The following is a 10,196-nucleotide window of genomic DNA, read 5'->3' as shown; positions in this document are numbered from 1 at the left end:
AATAAGAGACAGGAGCTTCACTTCTGTACTAACAGATTTATGTTGCAACACACACAGCCTCTTGGAAAAACAGGAGACAAAATTTCGTGTTTAGACACTCATGGAACTTTCAGCAAAATACATCAACTTGTACCACAGCTACCTCATTGAGAAAACAAAAAAATAACAACATGGAAATCAAGAAAAATCCTGTGAAACTTATTTGAAGGGCCATCATTGAGAATTTCAGTGTGATGTAAATTATACCTCAAATTCTTGCTGTAATTTATACTACAATTCACAAATCCACCTCCACCCTGTCCATTGGTATTTAGTTTGTCCAGGCTAAAATTCTACTCCAGCTACACTGCAGTAAATAGGAGTCAGTGAACTCAGCTGGGCCTTAACATATCATTGGGTTTTTCCTCTTTCTAGAGTCAGACTTGTGGAAAAAACCCTATTATTTGGAACTTTTAAAGTGTTCTAATGGGTTACACACATACTCAGAACTGCCTTCCTAGGATTAGCCTGACAGTGCTCTATTTTATGTACCTTTGTACTTACACTCTATTCTGTGCTTTTCCATTTCCTGAACCTCTGCAATCGACTCCCTCAAATCATCTGTGAACTTCTTCCTGTCCTGAGGGTTGGGGGCATTGAAGTTGATGAGCACTTTGATATCTGCTCCTGGCACGGCTGACGTGAGCCGGATACCGTTGGGATAATCTGGAAGGAAAAGGCAGGAAAAACTAAGCTCTGATTATTCCAATTCCTTTTCTTCTAATAAAAAAATCCCCACCAAAACTCAAGGCTTTTTACTAATATTACCACAGAGGGTACAAAGTCAGAAAAATAAAAGTTTGAAGGCACAGTATCAGAATGAAAATCCCTAAGATACATTGGAACAGCTCAACAGTCAAGATGCTGACTAAATCCTGGAAGATACACCTTATCTGTTACCTTTAGGGTACAATGTACAATATAAAAGAAAAATACCAGAAAAGGCAAAAAAATAAGGGGATAATTTTTGTTTCATGGAACAGATCCCATTACCTATCTTACTAAATTGTGGCCGAAGTTTTGCTGAGTAAAAATTACCTGAAGACATCTCAAGTACATCAAACTTGTTCTACTTGTAACATTTGCAGGAAGACAAACACACGAGCAGGGACAGCTTTCAATCTTTCCTATTGAGTTGTGTTCCCTGACAATCCTAGTTTTCTCTTTTTTTTAAACAAAGTTAAAATTCTCTGTGAGATTACATACTGAAGAAGTAAAAGGGTTTGTTTGTTGGTTTTTTCACCCCTCTTTTGACCCATACTATGGGCAACTTCAAAACAAAAGGTAGAGATTTTTTAGCAGACTGTCTTTGCTTCTTTTCTAGCTGCACATCTGAGAATGAAAATTTTAACAGCTGGTCAAAAATATCTCCTGGCTGAGACAGAAGGTTCATTTACAGGAGGATATTTATAAAGAAGATAAATTCTGCTCTAGAAAACAGAACCAGTCTTTGCTTGAAGCACAGACCTGTAGAAATGGGGTGTCAGAAAACCTCAAAATGTGAATTTTAACTCATAGTGTTTTCTTTTCCTCAGCTGCTTTACCTTCTTGGTTTGCTACAGCTCTCAAATATTTACTTAAGTATTGAAGCCGAAGTTCAAGGGCTCCCAGGCACTAAAACTCATTCCCTCAAGAGCCAGCAGATGATGTAAGGCAGCTTCCCTCCCCTCAAAGCCATCAGGTTTCAACAAGATTCAGCTATTGGGAGACAAGTGCAAATGCTGCTCTTTTTTAGAAGAATACTTCCAAATTTTTATTCCAGATTTAATTTTAGAAGAATATCTTCCAAATCAGAGCTGCAACTGAAAGTGAAGCAAGTCCATTCACCATTCTAAGAGGAAAACAGTGCAAGTACCACAGGGCTCAAAGGGTGCAGAGGGAAGGAGGAGTTTGGGGGTTCTGTGGGGTCTGCTCTCAGTATCCTGCACAGAAGAAGAGACAAAGGAGGCTGGTGCTGGGCGGGCCCACAGGAGGGGAGCATGGAATCCCTCCAGGCAGTGTTGGGAATATTGACATGGATATGCAGCAAACAGCTCAAAGTGCACCACTTAAAGGGAAAAACCAAAAATGCTTATGAAACCAAACAAGGAAATGTGAAGTCACATGGGCTGCCCCCACATATGAACCAAGAAGGATTTTCCACATACTAAAGAAACATGTATATTTTATTCCCACAGATACTTCTCCACACTGTATTGATCAGGCATCAGGAGACACATCAGTATTCACTGGTTTCAGACACACTCTCTCTGCAGTGACCTGCTCCCCCTTTATATTTTGTTACTGACTGACTGAAAACGTAAAAGATTTTCTAGACATACATGACATTATTCTCCCTTTTGGAGCTCAGGATTCTGACTTCTATCATTAAAAGTCAATTCTTCTATTACCAAAGCCAATCATGTTGTTCAACCTCACCAGCAGCCAAAGCAATATTTTTGTTGCTTCTGCTTTAGCAACACTAATTTTGTTCACTTGAGAGCAGCTGATTCTGACAGCTGCTACACAGGGATTTACTGACTGGTGGCCAAAAGAGCCCAAAGCTTGCTGGGGACAGGGGAAACCAAGAATATGAATTTTACAAACCAAAGGAGAAAAATACTTCTCTTTCCAAACTGGAAAATACTGCATTCCACCTGACAGACACCCATACTAGAAGTACAGTCTGTTCACTGAGTCATTGTAGTGAGCTCAACTTAGAAGCCCAACTATGTCTATTTAAGTGTCTCAGTTAAAATGTCTCCAGTTCCCCAGGAGAAATCCAACCCTTTGCTTCTTGTTTCACTGTATATGTTTTTAAGTTTATTTGAATAGTGTTTCTATTTAGTATGCTTATGAGATATATCTTTTTCAATATTTTATTTAATTTGACGTCAGAGGAGATATATATTCTTCTATTTGCAGTAGAACCTAGGATAGATATATTTGCCCTTCCTCCCCAAACTGAATTTTATATTATATAATGTGTGCACAAAAGAGAGAATGAATGTGTAAGCATACTCTGCTCTGCTGTTAGTACTGATGCTGCCTTTTGGCTTAAAAGCAGGACTTTAGCAAACTATTTGGGGTTTTTTGTTGGGGCTTTGTCTGCTAAGACTAAGTTTGAGAAGCATGAAACATAAAAAGAATACTGGATTGATGCAGATTGCAACAGACATAAACAAAAGGTGTCACAAAATACAAGCTTGAATCCAAACTCTCTGCTTTGTATTTATATCTGAGTGAGCATATATTACTTGGGCACAGTTAAAACATAAATCAGGAAAATAAATTAAACAGTGTTTTGAATTGCACACATCACTATAGGACTAATTATTTATTATCATTCAGTTGCAGCTGCCTCAGCAAGAGACGGGTTTGTTTTTTGACAAACATTTTATTCTTTACCAGTATTCACAAACAACACATTTGGGAAGATTTGGCTTCTGACTACAACCAAAAACCAGCAGTCTTGCTGTTTCATATACTGAGAGCATCTTCTTTTAAACTTTAGGGCTAAGTTAAATTCAAAGCAATTTTATTCCGAAATCCAGAGCCAAGTCCTGTCCACCTCTTTTGCTCAAACATTATTTTATTTTATTAATTTTTGTTTTATTTTTAAGCAAAAGGCTCATTTAAAAAGCCAGGAAATACTTACACTGGTTCTCAAAGAGAAGGACTTGCATTCCATAGAGAGAAAATGACTGTCGAAAACTGTATGTAACCGAGTTCTTCTTCTTTTGAAAAATCTTGGTCACCTGAAAGTTACCAAATAAACAAAATGAAATACCCCTTTTACCATGTATGCTTGTGGAAAATTATTGTTCTTAGGAATTAGAATAAGAGAAAACACTTTATTCAAAAGAAAGCTATAACCTGTCAGAGAATATGTTAATTGTAATTCTTTTTTTTTTTAAATGCAACTGCCGTGTTTAAGCTAACTCTGCAGCACCATATCTCTTAAGCAGAAGAGTTAATATTTTATCCAGAAACAAAGCCTTTGTGTCCTCCATTCTCCAGAAATCTGACTTTTTGAAATTCCAAAAAGACAAAACCCTCTACATCCTTACTGTGCACTGCACATGCTATCAAAAAGAAGTTTAAATTATCCTTCAAAAAGCAGCTGCTACCACACTTTCCTTCACCCTTTGTTCTTACATCTGACTCCAGGCAGGACCTCCCCACACCAGGTTAATTCTCAGCCCTCCTCAGCCAGTGATGTCCTGCTTTCCCTCTGCCTTTTACAGCCCCTGACACAGGAAAAGTCCCACCAAGTCTGTGGAAACCTTGACTTTTTGCTACAACAGAAGTCACATTCTACTGCTGACCATCAGTGCTGGGCTTCTCCTAAAGGGGGAGTGCAGCTGCTCTTTCTCTTTACAAAGAGGTTTATTTTTACTAATTCTTTCTAATTTTAACTTTTACTGATGGCATTTTACTGGGACTGACAAATTTGGTTTGTATTACTCCCCAAACAGTTTGATAAAACTATTGACATCTGAGTAAGTAATAAAAAAGACAGAAAACTTGCAGCCCAAAGACAGCAATGTTCCATCAGTTCCCACTCAAGCTCACATTTACAACCAGGAGGATCTACTCATAACCAAAAGGACTCATTTCTGTATTTATTTCCTGGATTTAAGGTCTGAAGGTTTGTAAAAATGACACACAGTAAAACCATGAGGGTGAAGCCTGTCTTTTTTGTAACAAAATATTAAACAATTAGTTTAGCTCTCAGTTCTCAGGTACGTTCCAAAGAGAGGGCAACAAATTTTCCTATTTTTAAGAGTAAATCAACCAAATAATTCCAAGCTGTCACTAGTTTTGTATGTCTGTTTTTCAGAAGACTAGGTCAAGTTAAAGTCTGTGAGGATAAGTGCACGCTAAAAAGTAAAGTCAACTGTAAAATCTATTTCAGCATATCCTCTTCCTATTTCGAGGCATAAACAGAGCTGTTGACAGAACATCTGGGGAATACAAAGTAGTATGTAATTTTGTTTTTCCACAAACACCTTGAATTCTTAATTCACAGAATAAAGACTGTCTCTGTTTATCCATCAGGGAAATGGGTAACCTGGAGGTGATTTTTTTTTCTCTGTAGTAAAAGCTATTGCATCCAATCCCTCCTTACAAAAGAGCATAGCAATCAGTAAAAGGCTTCAGTTTAAAAGCAAATTATACAGAAATAAGAAAATTAAGATATAAATCTGTTAATCATCCCAAGATCTCTGGAGTGCAGAGTAACAGATAATAGATACTTATTTTTAGGAATGCTCCTGTATTTAACTGGAGACAGGATTTCCAAATACCTCACTGAGTCTGCCTGCCTGGAAATACATACCACAAGAAGATCATTAAATAAAAATATTTCTCGCTGGTGCAATCCAAGCTTCTGAGGCTTATTGGGATCTGGAACTTCAAAGAGCCTACAGTAGCAAACAAGCCTCCTGTGGGGTAGGGACAGCACCTGGGACAACACAAAAGTCCATGGTTAATATAACAACATTTAGCTCTTTCATACACAGAATTTTATTTTTTTTTTTTAATACTTCAAATATTTCTACCTCTAAGCCCATTAGATTTTTCCATCAAAGGACCAACAACAGGAACATAAAGATTTATATGCATGGCATCCAAACTTCATCAAACTTCTATCAAATACTCTCTATCAGCTTTTATTCCTGTATGTGGATGCCAATGGAAGTTCTATGGGAGTTTTACTTTGTGAAATGATAAAATCTTAATAATCTTAATACTTTGAGATTAAGTGGGAGCTCAGAGCAAAGGGTTTTGCTTCCACAAGCAGTTTTACACATCTTTATGGGAAGAAAGGATGCAAAGCAGATTTAGCTTTTGGGAGCTACTTTTTGTCAGCCACTGAGTTAATTCAATTTGGTCATTCCCCAGTACCGAGGAAATGGTGACCTCAGGACAAAGTAAATGCAGTTTCAGGCTGTTTGATTTTCTCATGCCAGTAACAAAATCAAGACTGATTTTCCATTTCCTTATTGGAAATATCTGCTGAGGTATCTCCAAAGCTGCTGCTGTCAACCTAGTGAGACTTTATTTCTTTCAAGTGTACATGATGAGATCTCACTAACAATACCAAAAGAAATCCATAAAATGGTGCATTATAAGAGTAGTTTTAGGTTTATTACTGAATATACCTGTAACTTTCATCTGGAATCAGTATTTTCTACATTCAGAAGCAAACCTTAAAATCAACTGGCAGTATCTTTCCAGAGTATCATTCAATTCTCAAATGGACCAGGAAGAATAAACACACCAGGGCCCAGGTGCAAAGGTGAGGTGCAACTGTGATTTTTAACTATTGGTTTATTCTTCACTGCGTGTCTAATTTCTACAGTGATAACAGCATTTGAAACGAATAAAAAGTGTATTAAAAAGGTCTAGAAAACTCTTGGTAATAAATTAAGCAGTCTCTGGGAAATATCTTTGTACTTTGGAGAGTTATTACTACAACACCAGGAAAATTCTGCTTGAAAGAACACTATTGATTTCAAATTTTAAAATGTAAAAGAATGCTTTACTGTCAGTTTAAGAAAATGCTGCCAGTTACAATGATTATAAATTTTGAAGGAGTATGAGAGAAATACCTACACAACCAAGTCCATGGTGCAGAGATCCAATCTACAGTAGAAAGACATATACAAGTTCATTAAACTTCAGAGAAACACAGAACTGTATCATAGCAATAAATACATCACGGTCTGACTATGACTAAACGCCTATAAAGTAAAAACAAATATATCTATCAATAAAGATTGTTGCCTGTTTCCCAAATTTTCTTGCACACAGTTAAAAAGTCTCCCAACAGAAGAATCCTTGAACACAGGACTCCATCCAGGGCATTGTTTTCTTAATCCCATTTAATTTACAAGGTCGGGATCAGTTTTAGGATTTGAATTGCCACATGTCTGAATAAAAAAGGAACCATGGAAAAAAACATCTCCCAAAGAAGCCTATATATAAACCCAAATCCCCAAACAATTACAGAAGAGAAGTTTCATATGAAAGCATAAGTGACTGTCAAATACTGACTTCAGAATATTTATTTCCCTTCTTCTCAAAATCAGTTAAAAGCTTTTATTAAGGAAATTTTGCTTTCTTTTCTCTGCTTCTTCAGAGATCTCCTCAGTATGTCCTTCACTGGGATACAGACCTAAATTAGTTTTTTTGGTGGTCCCTCATTCCCTTCCCCCAACCCCTCTGTTGAGGTTTGTCTGAGAAGAGATTACAATTCAAAGCTCTTTAAAAGTAATAGCGAGACTCTTGAGATCCACGTTCTTTTTCTTAATCACAAATGCCCCAACCCATCAGACCCTGCTGCAGTGAAGATGCCCAGAGCTGATAAAAAACGGATGTAGGACTTCAAAAACAGGCAGGTCTGATCTTCTTTGTTGTTGTTGTTGTTGTTGTTGTTTTTGTTGTTTTTTTTTTTTTTGCTTTGTTCTGGGTTGCCTTTGTGACTGCTGACATGGGATTTGAACTCAGGAGGGTTGATCATCCACTGGCCCTCTCCACATTAGATACTGGTAAAATATGGGTAAAATATTGGTTTTAATACCTCTGTGTTCACTCAGCTCCTAAAGTGAAGGTAAAATGCTGTGGGCTTTCTTTTCTCTCCCTTCTTCCAACAGATGCTTTGAAGATTTTTTTATATAGCAAAGTATTTCAGGATTTTTCTCACAAGAAAGAAAGAGGTATCTCTGGATGCTCAAACCCAGCATTAGAATCCCTGGGACCTGATTTCCAGATATGTTCTGAGACAAAATGATTCCATCTCCCCTTACAAATCCCAGGTCATGGGAGCTGTTGAGCTGAGGAAGATGCTGATGTGAACAGAAGTTCTCTGTTACTCTTTTAAATTATGGAGGTATAAATGACAGTGTAAATTTTGAGATATGATTCTCTACAGCATCACATTAACAAAACACTTAATTCTCTTGCAATAAACAAGAGAACTGCCTAAAATGCAGATATGTCAGTGTAATTTCAGACTTGTAAAGCTCCACATAAAGAATTTAAGACTCCTTACATCATCACCCATGAAAACCAGACTGCGACAAGAAAATCCACGTGCACTGTGAACGCCCCAGAATTTAAGTCAACCTTAGAGCAAATCATTATTTGGACAGTTTGCCACTCAGCAACCAATTTATCTTCTAAGCAACCCCCTCCTGTGCTGTTCTATGCTGTGCACTGCCCTCCATGCCCTTGGATTTGAACTGCCACATGTTCGAACAAGAACAGCACCAGATATAAACCTAAACCCCCAAAGCAGCTGACCTTCCAGGCACAGGGAACTCACCGGTTTCTTCCCCACGATGAGTTTTTCCACCTTCTGCACCTGGGACACGTGATCCTCGTTGGTTTTCAGCTCCCGCTTGCGGATGCGCTCGTAGATCCCGATGAGCATCTCCCGAGGGATGTCCTCCCCGTCATCCACACCTGCAGGGCCAACACTCCCGTCACAGCCCGGCCCTCAGGGCTCTCACAGACACCGCTCTCAGCAAGGAGAGGCTGAAAACGGGAGCACTTTGCTGTTCCCTGTTCACAGTGATGCCACTGCTGCCCGACTGCCTGGGTGTTTCACAGCTCCCAGTGCCTGTCAGCCAACACCTCCTCCGTGTCCTTGTCCTCCCCCACCGAGGCAGCAGAAGTGATGCTACTCATTCTTCAAACACTGATTTTTGTCCAAAAGCATCGAGACGTTGATGGAAATTACACAGGTTGGAATTTTTGTTTTAAAATTCAAAGCTAAAACTAAGCCATTAAGAGGTTAATTTCTATGCTTTTTTTTTTTTCTTTCAAGTTTCCTCTGCTTGGTATCAAAGCTCCAATGAATTAAATTACTCTATAGATGCTAAAACCTCCATATGACCTCCTCCTAGGAATATACCCCACTGGGAGGAAGCAGAAGAACTGTTCCATTTTGCCTCTGTCTCAGTATTACTCGGCGCTGTTCAGAAAATAATTTCCTATGTGAGAACCTTATGAACAACCAGTAAAATTAATTTAACCAATACTTCTTGTGAGATTTCAAAAAGAACCAATTTACTCTGGAAAAACAAATCAAGCAAATAGCCCAGATACCAGATTATTGTTTAGCACTGTGTGGTTATCGTTGGCATGTCATCCTAACAAACACCACGCAGCCCTGAATGCTCCATCCTGAATTTTTAATAGCAGTGCAAGGAGTCCAATTTCACTAAGTGACTTAAAGCTGCATTTCCCGGGGACAGGGAGATGCATGTCTATTTTGTAAACAGGTTTTAAAGCAATAAACTCTTATCTCCCGTTCAAAATATTTTGTCACCCAGCGGAACAACTGCTCACATAAAAAACACTGCGATAAAATACAGTTTCTTTGGAGAAAGAAGGAAGCAAAACCGCCTCTGTTTTGTTCCACACCACCAGGCCTCCCACAGACCACCTTTGTGGTGCAGTGATTTAAAGTTACAGGCAGGGTAACCTGTCTCAAAAACACCTGCAAGAATAAAAAATTGCTGGTATTCATGCTGGAGATCAGAGAGAATGTACTGCACAAAACACAACTCATGTAACTGCACTGTTATGCCAAGAGATGAATATCAGGCCTTTTTGAATATCTGTGGACTTCATGATAAAATCTCAGCACTAACTTCAACTTTGCTAAGCTGAAACATCTGCTGAGCACAGGCTGTTCATTGCTGCCCTGTATAAATCTCAGGGAATAAAAGCACCAAACACGACTTGCATTCTCAAGATCTGAAATTCCAGAACACCACAAGTATTTTGTTTTCACTTGTGCTAAAATGAAAGTGCCACATGCACACATGAATACAAACAGCCCTGCACCTGAGGTGTGCCTATACAGAGACATTCATCTTTATATATGAAGCAACTTGGTTCTTTTTTTCTGCCATTCAGCCCACTTTCAGCTCTACTCAGTGACTCCTTCCTGTTAGAAAGAGCTGAGTTGATACTTCACAAAAAATTCTTTCACCACAGAGAACCAGGATAAAAAGATCTGAGATACAGATTTGAAAAAATACCTGTATTTTTCTGGCAATCTAACTGCAAGCTTAGGTGGGCCATAGCCTGGCAGATGATGTCTTGATCAGAAAATACACCAATGAAGAAATCAAAATGAAATTTCTGGGCTATTTACACCT

At 38.5% G+C, this 10,196-nt stretch overlaps 1 protein-coding gene across 16 annotated transcripts in view; it reads right to left on the bottom strand.

Annotated features, from left to right (window-relative positions):
- Positions 1–10,196, bottom strand: part of IQSEC1 (IQ motif and Sec7 domain 1) — a 337,734-nt gene that overhangs the window by 13,736 nt on the left and 313,802 nt on the right. For 14 of the 16 annotated variants that reach the window (XM_017834883.1, XM_017834892.1, XM_017834885.1 and 11 more), the window contains 5 exons: positions 8,351–8,490; positions 6,640–6,669; positions 5,360–5,485; positions 3,677–3,776; positions 532–705 (listed from right to left, as the gene is read on the bottom strand). In XM_017834883.1, the coding sequence (XP_017690372.1) occupies positions 532–705; positions 3,677–3,776; positions 5,360–5,485; positions 6,640–6,669; positions 8,351–8,490 (570 nt within the window). The remainder of the gene's footprint in view (positions 1–531; positions 706–3,676; positions 3,777–5,359; positions 5,486–6,639; positions 6,670–8,350; positions 8,491–10,196) is intronic. The other 2 variants (XM_017834884.1, XM_017834896.1) reach the window with 1 other exon arrangement.

This window comes from Lepidothrix coronata, unplaced genomic scaffold (assembly GCF_001604755.1).
Source record: "Lepidothrix coronata isolate B3197 unplaced genomic scaffold, Lepidothrix_coronata-1.0 Scaffold244, whole genome shotgun sequence".
Taxonomy (NCBI): Eukaryota; Metazoa; Chordata; class Aves; order Passeriformes; family Pipridae; genus Lepidothrix; species Lepidothrix coronata.
Note: the sequence above shows the minus strand (reverse complement) of the source record. Positions and strands in the feature narration are given on the sequence as shown.